The sequence below is a fragment of the Protopterus annectens genome, chromosome 14.part0 (genome assembly GCF_019279795.1).
Source record: "Protopterus annectens isolate FY-2018-M chromosome 14.part0, PAN1.0, whole genome shotgun sequence".
Classification (NCBI taxonomy): Eukaryota; Metazoa; Chordata; order Ceratodontiformes; family Protopteridae; genus Protopterus; species Protopterus annectens.
The window spans coordinates 940,618,394-940,639,909 of NC_056748.1; the positions used below are offsets into that span (position 1 = coordinate 940,618,394).

General features: G+C 36.0%; 1 protein-coding gene across 2 annotated transcripts in view; it reads right to left on the bottom strand.

Annotated features, from left to right (window-relative positions):
• Positions 1–21,516, bottom strand: part of DUSP29 (dual specificity phosphatase 29) — a 754,020-nt gene that overhangs the window by 388,384 nt on the left and 344,120 nt on the right. For both annotated transcript variants that reach the window (XM_044056744.1, XM_044056743.1), the window contains exon 3: positions 3,622–3,842. In XM_044056744.1, the coding sequence (XP_043912679.1) occupies positions 3,622–3,842 (221 nt within the window). The remainder of the gene's footprint in view (positions 1–3,621; positions 3,843–21,516) is intronic.

A 21,516-nucleotide genomic window follows, 5' to 3' on the forward strand; every position in this document is an offset into this window, starting at 1 on the left:
ACTTTGCCACTTCTGTCATAAGAAGTGTGAAGTTGGCTTTTGAGAAGTTTTTTACGATGGTTTCCATAATTGGGGCTGGGGGTGGGATGTGGATGTCTAGGCTGATTAGCTTGTGGTCGGATCTGACGAACGAGGAATTGACCTCTGGTGTGGAACACCGGTTTCCCATGTTGGTAATGACCAGGTCTAGGATATTGCTGCCCCTGGTGGGGGTGTGAATAAGTTGATCCAAGGCGTTGGAATTTATGAATTCTAGAAAACGTTGAGCAAAAGAGTTGGTACATGAGTAGTTTTCCCAGTTAATGGTGGGGTAGTTGAAATCGCCCATTATTAGGGTGTTGGGTTGCACCCTAATACTTTTCAGTGTATCAAGAAATGAGGAGTGTGAATCCTGGGGCATGGTGGGGGGTCTGTAGCAAGCTACAATTTGGATTGCGGTCTTGCCCAGAGTTAGTTGCACTTGGATAATCTCGGATGCATTATGCTGTGCAACTAGCCTGGAGGTGTGGATATCCTTAATGAATATGGACACGCCTCCGCCTTTAGTGCTTCTTTCTGGGTTAGGTGGCCGAAAGGTGTGGTATGAATTGAAGCCTGGTAATGCAGGGGTGCTCTCTGGAGCTTTGAACCAGGTCTCTGTCACTGCACAAATGTCAATGTTCTCCATTTTAAGGAGTGCCTCGAGTGAGTGCATTTTGAGGTTTAGACTTCTAGCATTGAGTAGCATTACCCTCAGATTTTGCTTGCTTGTACCTGTTACGGTGGTGAATTTGTCATTTGAACCTTGCCTAAAAAGGCACTATAGGGGTTGCAAGAGTCTTAGCCAGTATCCGGAATCCTAAGGGTAACAGGTGCAGGCCATCTCTAAAGCATCGTGGACTGTCAATCATGTCGTCCCAGGCAGACAAATACTGGATCCCCTTAGAATGACACCAGAAGCTTAGCCAATTGTTGAAGTCAATCATTTTGTCCTTGTACTGTGATATCATTCTGGGTGATGGCAGGATGCTACTCAGGGTTAGGGTCATACCTGCCTGGGATACAAGATCGGAGAGCTCCTCCATGTCTCTTTTCATGTAGTCCAGGGAGGTACGTCTCAGGTCATTCACACCAACATGGACAATGACAGTGTCATATTTGTACTTATTGTGGAGTGACCTGAGTGCATGCGTTATGTGGCGGATCCTGGCACCTGACAGGCAGCTGACAGTAACTTTCTCCTTGTTTAGTCTAGTGAGTGGAACATCAGTGTGCCTGACTATAGAGTCACCTATGACTAGAGTGTTGGGTACGTTGTTATGCCTTATGGGCTGTGGTTGAGTGGTACACTGAGTTTGTGGGCTATGTGTCATTTGGGTTGTGTTGGTGGGTGGAGTTTGCTTGCATTTATGCTTTGGATGTCCCTGATGCTTGGGCAGGTTTTTATTGAGAGCCTCCGTAAATGTAGGTGTGTGTTTTGTGTTTCTATGTGTGTGTTTTGGTGGTGTAGGTTTTGAGGGACTATGTGATGAGTGTGGTGCGGTGCAAGTGTTTACCTTCTCCTCTTGACTGTCTAGTCCAGTCTTGGTTGAAGAGAGCTTTGCTTCCAGTTTGGCTATATAAGTGCATCTCTCACAGGTTGTAGTGTTGGGTGGTAGGAGGAGAGGGTTGTCTGTGTACATGAGGCAAATGCTGCATTGCCCCAAGATGCCCAGATTCATCAGGTAGACAGGAGAAATCACTGGGAGCTGACCCTTAGACATGCCTGGATAAGTGCTTATTTATTAAGTACTAAAAACTGCTTTCCACTAGACAAGTGAGGAAAGTTGAGTGCTGTAGTAATTTGCAGCTTATGTAGTGCTTACAATGAGTTCTGAACAAGTGCTGAGATCAAAGAAACAGATTTGAGTGCTGAAACTAGGAAACTGTCTAGTTATTAGAAAACAACTAAGCTAGAAGGCTTCCCTCCAACACAGAAGGGCTTGGGGGCTCAGAAGCCTACAAATAGTCTATACCACTTAACAGGAAAGGCAGGAAACAAGCTTAATTTTTTTTCCCCAGATGCTCTCTTTGTAGACAGTAGGAGTGCCTGAAATCAGAATATGATTTCACTGCACTCAGTTGAGTGAGCAAATGAGATGGGCCCAGAAGGAGTATCCAAACACAAATTTACAAGAGGGGCGGGCAGTTTCAAGGCCACTAAGATTAACACCAAAACAAAAACAGGGAGGGTGAGTGGGACAAACTGAAGAGCAGAGTCAAAACTTCCAGTTCAGTTAATATTCCTGCAACACAATTAAATCAATTTAAATACTGTATTTTTTGAAAAAAGTGCAGATAAAGGTACTTAAATTCTCTTATACGTCCAGTTGAATACAGCTAGTTCTTAGCCGGCCAAGGCTGAGGTTTTTAAGCAGAAAATATTTCACACTGTACCACTTAAATAGGCAAGGACAGGAAATCAAAGAATGTGGCTACCCCCACACCTGCAATTACTAGCAAATAATAAAATTCAGCAAGCACTGACTAACTTCCAGTTCAGTTAATATTCCTGCAACACAGTTAAATCAATTTAAATGCTGTATTTTTAAAAAAAAGTGCAGATAAAGGTGCTTAAATTCTCTTATACATCCAGGTGAATACAGCTAGTTCTTAGCCGGCCAAAGCTGAGGTTTTTAAGCAGAAAATATTTCACACTATACCACTTAAATAGGCAAGGACAGGAAATCAAAGAATGTGGCTACCCCACACCTGCAATTACTAGCAAATAATAAAATTCAGCAAGCACTGACTAACTTCCAGTTCAGTTAATATTCCTGCAACACAGTTAAATCAATTTAAATACTGTATTTTTTGAAAAAAAGTGCAGATAAAGGTACTTAAATTCTCTTATACGTCCAGTTGAATACAGCTAGTTCTTAGCCGGCCAAAGCTGAGGTTTTTTGTTCTGTTTCTCTGTTTATTTTCAAACGGTATAGTGAAAATATGCAGTCTGTTTAGATCCCTGATTTGCCTTCTCTGTATGATCTGTTTCTCTGTTTATTTTCAAACAGAATGACACTAGGCTTTGCAGTCCTCCTTTGAGGTATGCCTGAATGTACCAGAGAATGATAAAACATAAGGAGATATGCATGATTGTGAAAAACATGCTGATTTCCTCATCAAGTTTGTAATATAGGGCTTATATTATAAAGACGAACATCCAGGTTATTGAACACCTAAACGTCGACAACTAAACAGCGAAAGCTGAAAACCGCAAACGGCCACTTCCGCAAAATTTTTTCACAGGGAAAAAATTTGCTTGGCTGTTAACGGAAATTTGCCATTTTCCCCAATGTAGAGCAATCTCGGAGTTGGTATATTTAGTTAGGGGTTTGTGGGGGGCACAGCCCTCCACATCAGGTGAAGGGTTGAAAGTTTGTTTTAGTGTCCACCAGCCTAGCAAATTTTTTTCCCTGTGAAAAAATTTGCAGAAGTGGCCATTCACAGTTTTCAACTTTCGCTGTTTAGGTGTCGACATTTAGGTATTCGACAACCTGAATGTTTGTCTTTATAATACAAATCCGTAATATAGTATTTTCAGTTATTTTCATTTACATTAGGAATTGTCAGATCAATAAAATATACTACAATGGAACTTACTTTCTGGTTTGCTGAGTGCAGTATCAATGAATTTAGCAGCTGAGTAGAAAAACTGGCTTAGATCAAATGATGGAATATCTTCAGCTTGTACCCCATGGTACTCAACGGTCATGTCACTGTAATACTCTGGTCCAGTACATACGTTCCACGGCCCATCTGCTGCATTGAGAATGTGAGTGATATTCATCTTTTCCAGGTTGTATCGATCTAATGCAGTTGCTCTGAATAAAACACATTACTGCATCCAGTTATTTTAAGGCAAGTAATTTATATACTTTTGCAAATAATAGCAATGCATCAAATATGTAAACAAACATAAATAACGCCACTTCTAACTAGAAAGAGAATGTTGAGTCATACACAACAGAAAGAATAAACAACTATCATGAAGAGCATCTTTATTCTTAAATAAAATATTAATTATGGGATATTTAGCTTTTCCTGATGCTGCAATTAATAAACAAGACATTTACAGCTTGCCAGTTCAGGTAAAAGCCAATGTGTAGACAGTTGTTATTGTCACACTCAGTGCCTTACCTTGTGATGAATAAAATGCCGATTTTAAGTCTTGTCATCATTATTTAAAATCCTCATAAAATTTGCTTTCCCCACACATCAGCTACTGAAAATTGAACACTCTTTAACTTCAGTGGTGTCAGCGCAGGGAAAAGGTGAAATGTTTTTATAGACATTAATGGATGCATGCTGCACAGGAGAAGAAACCCATCCATTAAAGTCTGTGGAATATCTCTAAAGATGATGTAAGATGGCAGCGGCCTCTTTGGCTCCCATTGTTAGTTTTGTGTTTTCTTGTTGTTTTCCATAGTTAGACCATTCTTCTTTGAGTTGCTGGTGGCCAAGTGTGGAGAGAAGGCAGCTGTGGTGTTGGTGGATCAGTTGGACCAGTTGGACAGGTGGACTGTTTGGGATTAGCTTAGGTAGCTTGGAGTGGTTGGCCTGGTCATGGCTGTTCGGGCCTGTATGTTGAGAGGTGCACCAGGAAGAGTGGATGGTGGAGACCGAGTGCTGGATGTTATTCAGAGGGCGTTGTGCCTGATCCAAGTTGATTGTGAAAGTGGAAACTGGACCATTGCTGGGCAGATCTGAGGTTGATGTCAGAGTAGATGGTGGATTGAGATCATGGAGACTGTGATTGTTGACATGGACAAGGGCGGATGGTGAAGACCAGACTGTCTGCTTGGATGTGTGCTGATCCAGACTTTTGTTGTCTGTTTTGTTGGCTCTGTGGAACTGGACTGGGACTTGCCGGTGCAGAGATGGAGCTTCAGTTGGCTGGGACTCTGTGTTATGTGTGGGTGTATATTGTTTATGTGATGACGTGTTTGTGTTTTTGTTGCAATGGTCTGTGCTGTGTATCAATGAGCTTGAAGAACGTAATTTCGTTCAGCTGTGCACTTTATGGTTGTATGGTCTGAATGATAAAGTTTTACTTTAACACCAAAAACAGATCCAGCCACAAACGGTCCAGTTGGTATGTTTAATAAAAAATGTAGACATGTAAAATAACACTTTAAAATGAATAGTAAGCACTTTTGTTCACATTTTTACACAAGAAGAACATCAGACTAAAAACTCATTTCCCTCATTTTTATAAAGAACCATTCCATTACATTTTAAATTAATACTTGTAATGTAATGGAGCTTTTCTCCCCAGGACTCCATTGAAAATGGGTTCCTTGTGGCCCAATGGACTATCCTGGTAAACAAACTTCAAATAAAAATAAAAAAAAAAATAAAAAGAAATACATATAACCACACCCCCTTAAAGGGGTAAAACTCTACCACAAATTCCTCCCCTTTTTTGTGCATTTAATTTCAAAACACTCATTATGGACACATTATCATTTAACCCTCACCAATATTTAGCATTTAACCGGATTTGCCACAATAATTCTTGTTTTTCTAACAGTAATGACCAAGCCCCCCATCTCTCATTTACATCCAGAACTTCAAGGAATGTAAATCTGAAAGAGTGTGAGGGATACTCATTTATAAGCTTTGCAAGTACATTAGTTTCCTTGTTCTTCCTTATGTCCCTAATGTGTTCACCTATTCTGTTCTTTAGTTTACGCTCTGTTTTCCCTATATAAAAACAGTTGCAATTACTACACAGGGCACAATAAACAACTCTTGAAGTGTCACAGGAAAGCCTACCATAAATCTTATATTTTTGGCCATTGATATCCAGCTCACTAGTCTCAAAAATATACCAATAAAAGGAACATCTTCCACAATTGTACATAAAACCAATGTTTCTGCTTCTTATTTTCGAAAACATTCTTAAAATTACTATCCCTTTTATAAACTGTTAGGGGCCTTTGATGACTAGTTCTTTTAAAGTTCTATCACAACTTATAATATTCCAATTTTTATGGAGAATATCTTTTACTAAGCCACTTTCAGTGTTAAATCTAGTAATAAAGGAACTAGTAAATTTTGGGGTAGTAGTTCGTACCCTATTCTTTACATCAGGATTGATACTTTCTGCACTAAAACCTAGTCCCATTTGAGTCCCAGTTTCACCAGAGGTATCAATATCACCACCAGCTGACATAATTATGAACAGTACAAAAGACTTTAATGTATACAATTTTTCTACATACAAAATTGATGTTGAAATGTGTGACTTATTTTCTAAAGGACTAACTTGGCCATTACTGTTAGAAAAACAAGAATTATCGTAGCAGATCTGGTTAAATGCTAAATATTGGCCAGGGTTAAATGATAATGTGTCCATAATGAGTGTTTTGAAATGAAATGCACAAAAAAGGTGAGGAATTTGTGGTAGAGTTTTACTCCTTTAAGGGTGTGTGGTTATATGTATTAATTTAAAACATAATGGAATGGTTCTTTATAAAAATGAGGGAAATGAGGGGCTGCTTTTAGTATGATGAAGTTCTTCTTGTGTAAAAACGTGAATGAAAATACTATTCATTTTAAAGTGTTATTTTACGTGTCTACATTTTTGTTAAACGTACCAACTGGACCATTTGTGGCTGGATCTGTTTTTGGTGTTATCGTGGTTTGGTTTTGGCTTCCGTGATTGCTTTGAAAAGTTTTATTTTACTTTTACTTTACTAAAATGACACCACTAAGGGAAACACTAAATTTTTTTGAGCTACGGTTTTAATAAAAAGTTTTAAAAAAATGTTATTTAAAAAAATGGCTAAAATAAATAAGAATGGAATAGGGCAGGATGGACCATAGCACTTAACTCGCCAGATCCTGCAATGCATTTCTACAGTGTGACTACATACTTCAAAGTTTTACTATGGCCAGAATCTGAGAAAATGTATATTTTTGTATTCTGTTGATGTTTTATTTTGGTTACCTATCAAAACATCCACTCTTCATAACATCTAAACTCAAAACATCAAGACCATAACATATAAACTTCAAAACATCTAAAACTCATAACATCGAATCGCAAAACATTGAAAACTACAAAGCAGCTATAAATAACATCCCACACACTGTTTGCTACATTTATGCAGGGGGTCAAGCCCCCCTGCGCTCCTCACATAAACATTCCCCTGCATAAACATAGTAAAAACTCTGTGGGATGATATTTATAGCTGCTTTGTAGTTTTCATTGTTTTGAGATTCGATTTTATGAGTTTTAGATGTTTTGAAGTTTAGCTGTTATGGTCTTGATGTTTTGAGTTTAGATGTTATGAAAAGTAGATGTTTTGATAGGTAACCTTTATTTTATATTAATTTTACAGCGGAAGTCTAAGTATTCCATACAAATTTTTGTTTTGTTCTAACCTAAAATGCCCTGATGGGACAATAGTAAATATGAGCTAACAAAGAATTACAGATATGTTGTTATGTGAGTTTTTCATATGCCAGAAATCTTGAAATATGATGGGTATGATTATGTAAGTGCCAGGCATGCAAGTTCCTAAAGCAGATATCATGAGATTTCATTCAAAGCTAACACTGAGTACTCTGAGGTTGCTGTCTAAAATCATTGCTCTCCACCTTTCATCTCCAAGATGTGGCACATTGTCTCTCATAATGTAGAACAAATGGGAGATATGTGGAATGCAAGCTAACAACTTACAAACAGCTTCAACTAAAAAAAACATCAAAGGATGGTTAAAATGTGTTACTGTATACAAATAAAACATTATTTTCAGTGAAGTAATATAATTTCACTATTATGTACCATTGTTATTCGTCAAAAACTTCTTGACACTGAATGTGTGATAGACTGTTTCAGTGTGGAACAGAGAGGAACATGTACTTTTTAAGTCTCCAAATGAGGAATATTCCTTATAACGAGGTACACTTTAGACATACCTCTCGTGTATCTCATAATGAGGTACACTTGAGAGGTATGTTTAAAACAGAAATTCCACAAAAAGAAATATACTGTTTAGTCATACTTTTTAAATATATGGCAATGTAAAGATCATTCTGTGGTAAAGAAAATACACTCTGGAAAAACGTATGTGAGTGAGGTTATCCTTCATGCAGAGCACTGAGAAGCTAACTCGAAATGGAAGTATTCAGAGAAGTTCAAAATAAGTATTATAGCACTGTATTATGCTGTTGATAGAACTATTTTCCTATAGTAAACTGAAAATGTATATTTTCGCAACAGAATTATGCATATCCATTGTAAGTTTATTTTTTAGTACTAGTTCTATAAATACCCACATATTAGCAGTAGTTACAAGATTACTTATATTTTACATTTGAATACCTAATTTCAAGGCATATGGGACACCACTGTGAATTGAATTTATGCAAAACTCAGTTTCTTCATGACAGTTTGAAGTGTCTCTTGATTAGTCAAATAAAAAAACAGTAAATGAAAACCTGCACGAGACAATTGCAACAAAACTATACTTTGTACAAAAAAGCACAGTAAAAAGAAATGTTAAGTGAAATGAAATTAATCCTATCTTGATGGTGATGAAGCTCCCACACAACCCTGTGTGGGCTTTGTCCCTGCACTTCCTGTTTATTATTACCAATTGTAAGGCTCCCATATATTTGTGGGAAAGGAGCATTTCCCTTCCCTTAACACAGAAATCATTAACCCAGAGAAGCTACACTCCAATAGTTAGTGCACATCAGTGGTAATGTACCTGCTATGGTCCACGGTCTCATAACAGCAGATTGATCAGGTCTTACTGCAGCACAACAGTCTTGCAGCAACTGCAAACACAAAGGGTTTAAAGCTGACCACAATAGCACACAGGTGAATTAAAGTTAAGACTGCTATGTAAACAATAGCAATTCAAACCAGAAACAAGAGCAGTAGACCCTTTTCTCACCAGGTGGAATTGGCATAGATCACATTCAGATACAAAATTACAGTAGCACAAAACATGACATTTAAATAGCACTAGCACACACTAATTTACAATAAAACAGTAAACGGTTACATCTCAGATATTGTGGGACAGTCAAAGCTGGTAGCAGAATCGAAGACAGGTTGGTTGTGTCACAGCCCAGCACTCTAGAGCATTGTTGTCCACAAGTACAAGTTTAAAGCAGATCAGAAGATCACATAAGACACTTAAAGTTAATATTATTAAGCTTGGTATAATGACTATGGTGTTTACCTCACAAACAAGAGGTACAGGTTTTGATTCTCACTAAGAGAAATTGGCTAGGCTTAAAATGGTCCACAAGAGCAGCTAGCCTCATACTTACCTATAGAAGTGGGGGTTGGCATAATTGTTAAGCTGTTTACCTCACAGTCAAAAGGTACAGGGTTTGATTTTTCGCCTTTGAAGAAAATTTGGTTAGGTCTAAAATGACCAGTAAAGCAGTTAGCCCTTTAGTTTTATTACCTGTGAACCTATACCAATGGATGGGAAATCGGAAATCCACTCTGGGTTTGGCCCTCATGTCTCTAGTAGAGGCAATGGTAATGCCTAAAATAATATACACACATAACCTCTAGAAACTTCCTAAGTAACATACTCCCTCCTAATAAAAGCACATGATATGTAGGGACATAATTAGGTTAGATTGCATGTCTAGGCTTCTAACGGCCCTGGTGGTTGTTAGCCTAGTATATACCTATGAACAGTATCTTACTGTCACTGAGAATTATGCCACAATATACACAAAAGCTTTAAAAACTGGCTTAGTTATTGATATTACTCTGAGGGGGCTGATATATGTCATCGTTGAGGGAGATTAAAGACAGTCCAACATGTTTTTCTAAGAATGGCCTGCACCTTTCTTATTAGGGCTTTTACCCACTGGCTGAGACTTTCTCTATCCCATATTCCCTTCCTTAGGGAATGTCAGGCTACCATCCTAGTAAATACAAATTCAAATCCATCAAACATCAGTGCAGTGTTGCTCAATGATATGATCTTAAATAAAAACATGCTCTTTCTCGTGGTATTCCTAACACTGGGAAGTATGGATATTTGTTGTGTCACTGAAAGCTGGTACCAGAATGGTGACAGCAGACCCTCCTTAAGTGACTTCTCTGCCTACCACTCACTGAAGACGGCTTTAAGTGACTTCTCTGCCTACCACTCACTGAAGACGGCAAGTGTAGCTAACAGTAAGTCTAGTGGTGACGTCTGCTGTAATCTGAAACACCATGACCTCTACGCTAATCGACCAGAACTATGAACTCAAACTCCTTCATATCCTAATATCAGTAAACAAAACCTCATACCACATAATGGCCAACTACAGGATTCCATCTATGCCACCTGCAAATCACAAAATATACCTTAATAAACAATAGTTTCTCTCTGTTAACACAAATCCCACCTTCCTTGGGGATTTTAACTACCTCACTATAAAATGGCATACCTACATCTCTACAAATATGCTCAGTGCTTCTTTGACTTTATTGTTGCAAATTTCTTGATCAGATAGTACCCTCCTGCACTATAAGCACCAACATACTCAGTCTTGTCCTCACAGATACATCCCTGGCTACTCCTCATCCATTGTCATACCCATACTAATCAATCCTGATCAATGTGCTGTTTTTTTTTTTTTTTACCGTATGTCCCAGTACAGGTCAATGACCAGCCCAACCCTCTTTAGAGACTTCATCAGGCCAGTGCTTATGACTTTAGACTATTCAACAGTCCCCCATCCTGATGACCCTTCTAGCAAATACCACAACATATACTGAAAGTTTAAACTCTCATTCCAACTCTTTCATAGAAGATCACTTTCCCGTTCACCACAAATACAATGCCAAGTTTAAATGCAAACCCTTATGGTGGAACTCACTAATAAACAAACTCAATAATAAAAAGAGAAACCAACCAAAACCAATGAGATAAGTCAAACCCAGGCTACATTCATAAAAACAAGACTTCTTTAATGTAAGTTCCAGACATAAGTGCTTTCGCAGTCAAACTGGCTGCTTCTTCAGATGTATAAAAGATTACTAAAACAAACCATATATATAAAACCACTAATCAAGAATTCAATTGAGAAGCTGAATAAATTTAAAGAGACAGCAAACAATAAATACAGCACAAAAATACTCACTACTTGTAGAACATAAAGCTCTATCTCAAAAGTGGACGTGCTTTCAATAAGGGTTTAATTGGAACTTTGTCATTCAACCCTGAACCAAAATCAGCCTTCAGCCTAATGATCCACTTATTCTAATTGCTCAGTAGCATTATGTATATCCTCACCTCTTAAAAAGACATAAATTTTACCTATAACCAAAAAGTTAAATTTATGTAATACTGAAGTCTCCATCACATGTTTAGATAAAGCATTACTTGCTGTCCTATTATTAATGCTATATAGGTGTTCCCATATACGATCTTTTAAAATCTATCAGTTTTACATACACAGAATTTATGCCACACAATACAGTGGGCTAAGTATACTATGCATGTGCTATTACAGGAGGCATCTGTATTAAAAGTATACCATCTCTTCTGGTCTGGGTGGTAAAAGGCCCCAGAACTATCTATATAGGTGCAATAATTACAACTATAACAAGGTATTGTAATTCATTTTCCATTACTACTATTAAAATTAATTCCAGTGAGATTTGTAGGATAGCATAGCATCTGCTTAAGAGATTTTTTTTTTATTTTTGAACACAAAATTGGGAGCATCAGCTATTATCTTCTTAAGGTCTGAATTAGTAGTCATAATAGACCAATATTTCTTAATTATGCTAGTAATGCCACATGTATCCTTAGAAAAAGATACTGAACCCTGCATCTAATATTACTGCTTTGCTTCCATCTGTTCATAGGTGGACTGGCAGAGAAGTATGGTCTACCATCCTCTGTTCTGTTCTTAACAATCCGATTGAGTGTATTATATACCATATGTTTGCTATACCCCTTAGCCATAAACTTCTCTCCTAAATCTTTTATTTCCAACAAAAAATTCTCATCACTGGCATTAACTCTAGATACTCAAACCCTGACCTTCAATAACATTTTTTAAAAATATGGTGAAGGTGCATGTTACTTCAATGTAACAGGCTGTTCCTGTAACATGGCTTTCTATATAACAGGGTGTCCCAACTTCTCATTATGTTGAACCCTAATGAGAACATTGGGAAAACTAATTTCTCTCTCAATATGACTAACACTAAACTTTAAAAAACTAATGCTATTATTAATATAACTTGACAAAGTCTTCTAGTTCTTGTCTAGTCCCCCTCCAAATCATGAAGAGGTCATCCACAAACCTTCTATAAATTATAATATGATTACTAAAGCCACCTTTAAAAATATACTTCAGCTCCCAAATCAACATAATAAGATTGGCATAGCTACCGGCACATGATGAGCCCATAGCTATGTCATCTTTCTGCAAATAACGCATATTAAATAAGAAAACATTATTTTCCAACATTAATTGAACTAAAACACATAATAAATATGTCTTTTCAGAGCTAAAATTTTCCACACCCTTCAGATACTCTGCCATCCACTCTAAACCTATACTATTGGTTATCACTGTAAACAATGAATGGACATCCATTGTAACAATATAACATTCATTTACTATAAAATTAGCGATAGTAAAACTGAAATGATCATACCAAAATTACCTAGAATCTTGTAAAATATGCCCATTGGACTCAATAAGAGGTCTTAAGTTTTTCTCTACATAAATTGACATGGCCTCAGTACACCAATTCTGTCCCAATGCTACGGGTCGTAAAGGTGGACAAACAGGATCTTTATGTAACTCAGGTAGGCGATGTATAATTGGCATGGCAGGCTTTTCAATATATAAAAAAATCGTACAATTGGTTTGTCTATCAATTTAGTTGACAGTAACTGCTTAATCTTTTTCTTCACAGCATCAATCATTATATACACCTGAAACATACTGACCTGCTTATAATAGTCCTCATCAGACAACATATTCTTCATTTGTAAAACATACCAATCTATATCTAATATAACAATCGGCCCACCCTTGTCAGCAGGGCTTAGGACTATTGTACTATCTCCCATTAATTCAGACACCTTTCTTTCATCAGACGAAACATTATTAAATTATTAACGCTTTTCTTATTCTTATTATTATAACAAAGCTTATAAATCTCATCTATGCACATTTTTTAAATGCTTCAACAAGTGGATGCATGGCTGGTATAAACATACTGGGTCTTTTAAATACATAACCAATATTAGATGTATCCTAACTTACACTGTCCCTAAAACTGTATTTAAGCATAACATTTCTTGTAAATGTCTTTAAATTAAAAATTACCTCAGTAATGTCATCATTCTGTGTAGGTATGAAAGAAAGACCCTTCTGTAACAGTGATCTTTCTTCAAAACTTAACGTCCTCTTAGATAAATACAAACTAAGTCATTTTCCACTTTTTCTTGATTGTTTGGGCATCTGATAAGTCCTGCTGTTATTTCTGTTTGTTTCTGCCTCTTCTTGTCGACCTCGAGCCCCTCTGCTTTGTTCGTTGTTTGATAGGTAAAGGAAAATTTAAATTTTCTTTATGTTGTTGCCCAAAATCCCTTTTACTCAAGTTCTTGTTGAATGTTCACTGTTGTTTCTGTTTGCATCTGCTTCTGCTTGTCGACCTCAAGCCCCTCTGCTTTGTTTGTTGTTTGATAGGTAAAGGAAAATTTAAATTTTCTTTATGTTGTTGACTAGAATCCCTTTTACTCAAGTTCATGTTGGATTTGTGTACTTGGGCAGCTACTACAAATATTTTCTTTTCTGCCCCAAGCTCTCTCAACCTTTGAACTCATCCTGGTGAGTCGTGACTTCATTCAAAGTAATGGAAGCACCCTCAGTGCTTCCAAAAGTTGTAGGAGTTTCCAGTTGCTTAGTAACCGTGGGTTCGAAAAACAAGACTAACAGGGTAACAGACAAACTGAATAGCCAGGACCCAGCACTCCCCACATTAAAGTAACGATGCAACTGTTGGATATAAAAATCAACTTTAATCAGTATACGGTATGTTATCTCAACATCATGTGATCACAACCACCATTCAGATTCAACAAAAATAAATCACATATTTAACTTATCTGTTTATAAAAAATATAATATTATACTAAAATAATACTATACTAAAACCAATTACCATATATTAATAAAGTATATACTATTTTAAAATACATTTAAAATAAATACTTAAACAGCAATAAATATACTTGTAAAACTCAATACATTACAGGCGTGTTCAGTCATATATAGCTGCCCTATAGTTGTTCCATTTATTTATTTAACTGTTACCTACATCATACTTCAAACAAGGAAGAAAGCCTAAAAAGCTACAACCTACCCAAATATCCATACATATATTTATCTAGCGAGACTTTTCAATTTTAAAATACATGCTATTGAATATGAGTCATTCAGACCTGGAAATTGACATGCACGAGTTCGTAATTGCCAGAATAACTCCAATCTTTCCAGCAATAATGAATGGGGTCCCCCCTAACATCAATCAAAACTTGATCGATAACTCTGAATTTAAAAGAATGATTTGTGAAAATATCTACATCTAGCTAATGCAGTTTCATGTTTCTTCTTTCTAATATTGTACAAATGTTCATACACTCTTTCTTTTACTTTTCTATACGTCTTGCCGATATAAAATGTCTGGCATGATTGACATTGTGCCAGATACACTACTGCTTTTGAGTCACAATTAAATTAATATCTGGACTCAAAGGGCATTCCATTGATAATAAACCGCTGGCCCACATCGATATACATACAGTAAGGGCACATAAAACATTTGTTCATACCTACGTTTTTTATTAAACCCTTTTTCTTGCTGGTACTTTCCAACATGTTCTTCAAGTTATAGCCATGCTTAAATACTACTTTAGGTTCCTTTTAAATTTTATTAATCAAGGTATAATCACAGGCAATCAATTCCCAGTTTTTCTGTAAAATATCTACTAAACCATATGCATTAATACTAAAAGTAGTAATGAAGCTAGTGGCATCAATTATCTTCCTACTTATACAAAATGTATCTGTGTTTTCTACCTGTGTTGTAACCATCCTGATTCCTAAAATAGGTTGATATATATATTTCGCTCTCTTTAGTTGGACTTAATTAGTTAATTCTTTCACTAATGAGACTGGGTAACCTCTCATTAAAAACATTTCTCCTAGTTTCTCACATTCTGCTATAAAGTCCACCTCACGTGTAACCATTCTTGCTGCCCTCACCAATTGGCCCTTGATTGCTGATCGTTTCTGAAACAAGGGATGACAACTGGTGAAATGAAAGAACGTATTTGAATAAGTTTCCTTTCTAAATATTTTAGCTATGAAACTCTTAGTATAATAGTCCTTCATTAAGTCCACATCCAGATAGGCTATTCTATCCTCACTAAAGCAGTGTGTGAATTTTAGAAATGTAGTTCAATCAGGATGAAAATGTCATCCAAAAAGCTGGTGTAAAAGTGTATACAGCCTAATGCCTGAGGTGCTTTATTAATAAACTCGTTTTCTCAATAAGCCATAACTAAATTGGAAAAACTAGCTCCACAGGAGGAACCCTTGGCTACTCCTATTCGTTGCAGGTAGTATTTGTTATTGAAAACAATATAATTATTAGATAAAATTAAATCTAATAATTCTTCTACTAATTCAATTTCAGCCTTAGGTGCTCCCATCCTTAATAAAAGAATACTCAACCATTCCATACCTTCCATATGTGGGATAGACGAATAGAGATCTTTTACGTCAATAGTTAAAAAATTAAGGTTTTCCTGAAATTTCAATTTTGAAATATTGTTCAGAAAAGACCAGGAATCTTTGCAAATATGTGGTTGTTTGGCTACATATTTTTTAAGTAGTTGATCAAGATATTTAGCACAAGCATATGTTATGCTATCTCTAGCATCCACCAATGGTCTCATAGGTGGATCTAAGGTACTTTTATGTATTTTGGGCGTTCCAAATAAGATGGGGATTTTTGGGGCTGGCATACTCAAGAAATTATATGTATTAATATCAAACCTAGCTTCTATAAACATTTCTTCTAGGCTTGATTTTAATCTAGAATAGGCCACTTTTAATTCATTCAGTGATACTTTATAGGTGTCATTATCTAAAAGTTTCTCCATCCTAGCAATACAATCATTATTATTCATTATCACCAGCCCCCCACCCTTATCTGGTTTCATAACTCTTACTGACGCCTCTTGTAGAAGTTTCAACGCTTGTCTATCATCTAGTGTGGTGTTGGAATTAGTAGAAAATGAACTCAAAGTTACTCTTAATACTAAAGGAGACTTTAAAAAATTAAAATTTTTCCAGCTTGAATGTTGATAGTATGTTGGCTGACGTTTTATCAAAAGGCCAAACCTTTGTACCAACTAGAAAGGCCGGTATTGCCGATAGTATCATTGATTCAAAACTCTTTGTAAGGAAATTGAACTTAAGCGTTATGTTTAGTGATAATACACAGCAAGACAGTGGATTACATGTGGCGAGCATATATATATACCATCCCTTCATCCTACATTAGCACTGTTTGAAAAAATCTGTGAATTGGATTTTTATAACCATTTGAATACGCATGGACATGTAGAACATAACAACACCATATGAGATGATAGACAAGCGTTGAAACTTCTACAAGAGGCGTCAGCAAGAGTTATGAAACCAGATAAGGGTGGGGGGCTGGTGATAATGAATAATAACGATTATATTGCTAGGATGGAGAAACTTTTACATAATGATACCTATAAAGAAGTATCACTGAATTAATTAAACGTGGCCTATTCTAGATTAAAATCAAGCCTAGAAGAAATGTTTATAGAAGCTAGGTTTGATATTAATACATATAATTTCATGAGTATGTCAGCCCCCAAAATCCCCATCTTATTTGAAACCCCCAAAATACATAAAAGTACCTTAGATCCACCTATGAGACCACTGGTGGATGCTAGAGATAGCATAACATATGCTTGTGCTAAATATCTTGATCAACTACTTAAAAAATATGTAGCTAAACAACCACAGATTTGCAAAGATTCCTGGTCTTTTCTGAACAATATTTCAAAATTGAAATTTCAGGAAAACCTTAATTTTTTAACTACTGACGTAAAAGATCTCTATTCGTCTATCCCACATATGGAAGGTATGGAATGGTTGAGTATTATTTTATTAAGGATGGGAGCACCGAAGGCTGAAATTGAAGTAGAAGAATTATTAGATTTAATTTTATCTAATAATTATATTGTTTTCAATAACAAATACTACCTGCAACAAATAGGAGTAGCCATGGGTTCCCCCTGTGGAGCTAGTTTTTCCAATTTAGTAATGGCTTATTGAGAAAACGAGTTTATTAATAAAGCACCTCAGGCATTAGGTTGTATCCGCTTTTACACCCGCTTTTTGGATGACATTTTCATCCTGACTGAAGGTGATGAAAAAGTAGCTCTCGACTTGGTAACATTCTTTAATAATACTACTACATTTCTAAAATTCACACACTGCTTTAGTGAGGATAGAATAGCCTATCTGGATGTGGACTTAATGAAGGACTATAATACTAAGAGTTTCAGCTAAAATATTTAGAAAGGAAACTTATTCAAATACGTATTTGCATTTCACCAGTTGTCATCCCTTGCTTCAGAAACGATCAGAAGTCAAGGGCCAACTGGTGAGGGCAGCAAAAATGGTTACACATGAGGCGGACTTTATAGCAGAATGTGAGAAATTGGGAGAAATGTTTTTAATGAGAGGTTACCCAGTCTCATTAGTGAAAGAATTAACTAATTAAGTCCAACTAAAGAGAGCGAAATGTATATATCAACCTATTTTAGGAATCAGGATTGTTACAACACAGGTAGAAAACACAGATACATTTTGTATAAGTAGGAAGATAATTGATGCTACTAGCTTCATTACTACTTTTAGTATTAATGCATATGGTTTAGTAGATATTTTACAGAAAAATTGGGAAATGATTGCCTGTGATTATACTTTGATTAATAAAATTCAAAAGGAACCTAAAGTAGTATTTAAACATGCTATAACTTGAAGAACATATTGGAAAGTACCAGCAAGAAAAAGGGTTTAATAAAAAATGTAGGTATGAACAAATGTTTTATGTGCCCTTACTGTATGCATATGGATGTGAGCCAGCGGTTTATTATCAATGGAATGCCCTTTGAGTCCAGATATAAATTTAATTGTGACTCAAAAGCGGTAGTGTATCTGGCACAATGTCAATCATGCCCGGCATTTTATATCGGCAAGACCGATAGAAAAGTAAAAGAAAGAGTGTATGAACATTTGTACAACATTAGAAAGAAGAAACATGAAAATGCATTAGCTAGACATGTAGATATTTTTACAAATCATTCATTTAAATTCAGAGTTATCAATCAAGTTTTGACTGATGTTAGGGGGGACCCCATTCATTATTGCTGGAAAGATTGGAGTTATTCCGGCAATTACGAACTCATGCATGTCAATTTCCAGGTCTGAATGACTCATATTCAATAGCATGCATTTTAAAATTGAAAAGTCTCACTAGATAAATATATGTATGGATATTTGGGTAGGTTGTAGCTTTTTAGGCTTTCTTCCTTGTTTGAAGTATGATGTAGGCAACAGTTAAATAAATAAATGGAACAACTATAGGGCAGCTATATATGACTGAATATGCCTGTAATGTATTGAGTTTTACAAGCATATTTATTGCTGTTTAAGTACTTATTTTAAATGTATTTTAAAATAGTATATACTTTATTAATATATGGTAATTGGTTTAGTATAGTATTATATTTGTTATAAACAGATAAGTTAAATATGTGATTTATTTTTGTTGAATCTGAATGGTGGTTGTGATCACATTATGTTAAGATAACGTACTGTATATTGATTAAAGTTGATTTTTATATCCACACAGTTGCATTATTACTTTAGCGTGGAGAGTGCTGAGTCCAGGCTATTCAGTTTGTCTAGTAACCGTGGGTGTTGGTTCTTGTTCAACAACTCTATTGGTGGAAGCATTACTTTTCGGCCAGGCAAAAACATGGCTGTTTTTAAAATCATTATTGTCCCGAATCAATTTTTTTACTTTAAGACGAATCAATTTCTGCTCATACAAGCTGACAGAGTCCAAAATATTAGACAACAACTTGTCCACCGGCTCTGAAGAAAATTATTCATATAGTACCGAGACATTCTTCTCAACAGACTCAATAAGAATAAGTCCTTCTTTTTGTGCAAATAAAACTAATAACTTAATACAGTTAAAACTAAGCTCAAGATTAAGTTTCTTCCATTGACTTAACAACAGTGGATAAGCAGTTCCATGAGCAGGCATTTTTAGAACACGAAGTCCTCTAGGTACAATGCCCAGCTCAGAACATACTTTTAAATGATACTGTTGTATCTGGATCCTCTTGAGTCTGTATAAGTCATTTTCAGTAGTAGAAATACTAGCTTTTAATGACAAAAAGTATATCTTCTTCTACTGTAATTTGATGCAAAGACATATCTAAAAGGGGATTCTCAGTCCTCCGTAATAACAAACACAGTCTCTCTCTTGATGGACAAGCAGCCCCCTTCATTAACCACGGTCCGTGGCACATAATCCAGTTCAATATTTGTAATCCCTCCTTCATCCATGGTTCCAGCACTAAGGTCTAAACAAAATTTAAAAATGTTATTGAAGGTCAGGGTTTGAAAGTATCTAGAGTTAATGCCAGTGATGAGAAGTTTTTGTTGGAAATAAAAGATTTAGGAGAGAAGTTTATGGCTAGAGTGTATAGTAAACATATGCTATACAATACACTCAATCAGATTGTTAAGAACAGAACAGCGGATGGTAGACCATACTTCTCTGCCAATCCACCTATGAACAGACGGAAGCAAAGCAGTAATATTATATGTAGGGTTCCATTATCTTTTTCTAAGGATACAGGTGGCATTACTAGCATAGTTAAGAAATATTGTTCTATTATGACTACTAATTCAGACCTTAAGAAGATAACAGGTGATGCTTCCAATTTTGTGTACAAAAATAAAACATCTCTTAAGCAGATGCCATGCTATCCTAAAAATCTCAATGGAAGCAATTTTAATAGTAGTAATGGAAAAGGAATTAGAAGACCTTGTAATAGTTGTAATCATTGCACCTATATAGATAGTTCTGGGGCCTTTTGGCACCCAGACCAGAAGAGATAGTATACGTTTAATACAGATGCCTCCTGTAATAGTACACACATAGTATACTTGGCCCACTGTATTGTGTGCCATAAATTCTATGTAGGTAAAACTGATTTTTAAAAGCTTGTAAAAGGGAACATCTACATAGCATTAATAATATGATAGCAAGTAATGGTTTATCTAAACATGTGATGGAGACTTCAATATTACATAAATTTAACTTTTTGGTTATAGGTAAAATTGATGTTAGTTTAAGAGGTTGGAATATACGTAATGCTATTGAGCAATTAGAAAGTAAGTGGATCATTAGGCTGAGGGCTGATTTTGGTTCATGGTTGAATGACAAAGTTCCAATTAAACCCTTATTGAAAGTATGCTCACTTCTGAGATAGAGCTTTATGTTCTACAAGTAGTGAACATTTTTGTGCTGTATGTACTGTTTGCTGTCTCTTTAAATGTATTCAGCTTCTCAACTGAATTCTTGATTGGTGGTTTTATATAAATGGTTTGCTTTAGTAATGTTTTATACATCTGAAGAAGCAGCCAGTTTGACTGTGAAAGCACTTATGTCTGGAACTTACAATAAACAAGTCTTGTTTTTATGAATACAGCCTGGGTTTGACTCACTTTGGTTTTGATTGTTTTTTATTATCTTTTATACCTGGTGAGACATTTGTTCAGCACTTTTTGTTCCTTTTCTGTTTGTATGCAATAAAAGGAGAAAGCTCATAGCCATAAGTAGAATTGAACAAAATGCAGCATAGTGTAATTGGCTTCACTAGGGTTAACAAAAAATCAGGACAAGATCAAATCCTTCGGGGCTAATTATGAACTAAAATTGCTATGTCAGCAAGAGATATCAAAAGACATTCTTTAATTTTGTACAGAAGCTAAGGAGTAATGCTCATCATTGTACTGAGCGTATCTCCGGTGGCATCACACACTCAAACCCTAGGATACATCTAATATTCTTGTAGACAAATTCAACTCCATCTTCCTCCCATCTCATCTCCAAACATCCCAGTGCAAAGAATCTAATCCATGCTCCCATGCTAACCACCTATGGACAGATACAGAAGGTACTCTCTAAGACCAAAAACACCAGTTGTGTGTGTCCAGCTAACACACTGGGCTGTTTCTTAGTCAGTATGAGACAAACTCTATCAGACCTCCTCCATAAACATTTCTGTTATAGCCTCTGCATTGGATATGTAACAGAAGTCTGGAGTAGAGCTGTAGTAGTTCCCTCTCAGCAAGGCAGGC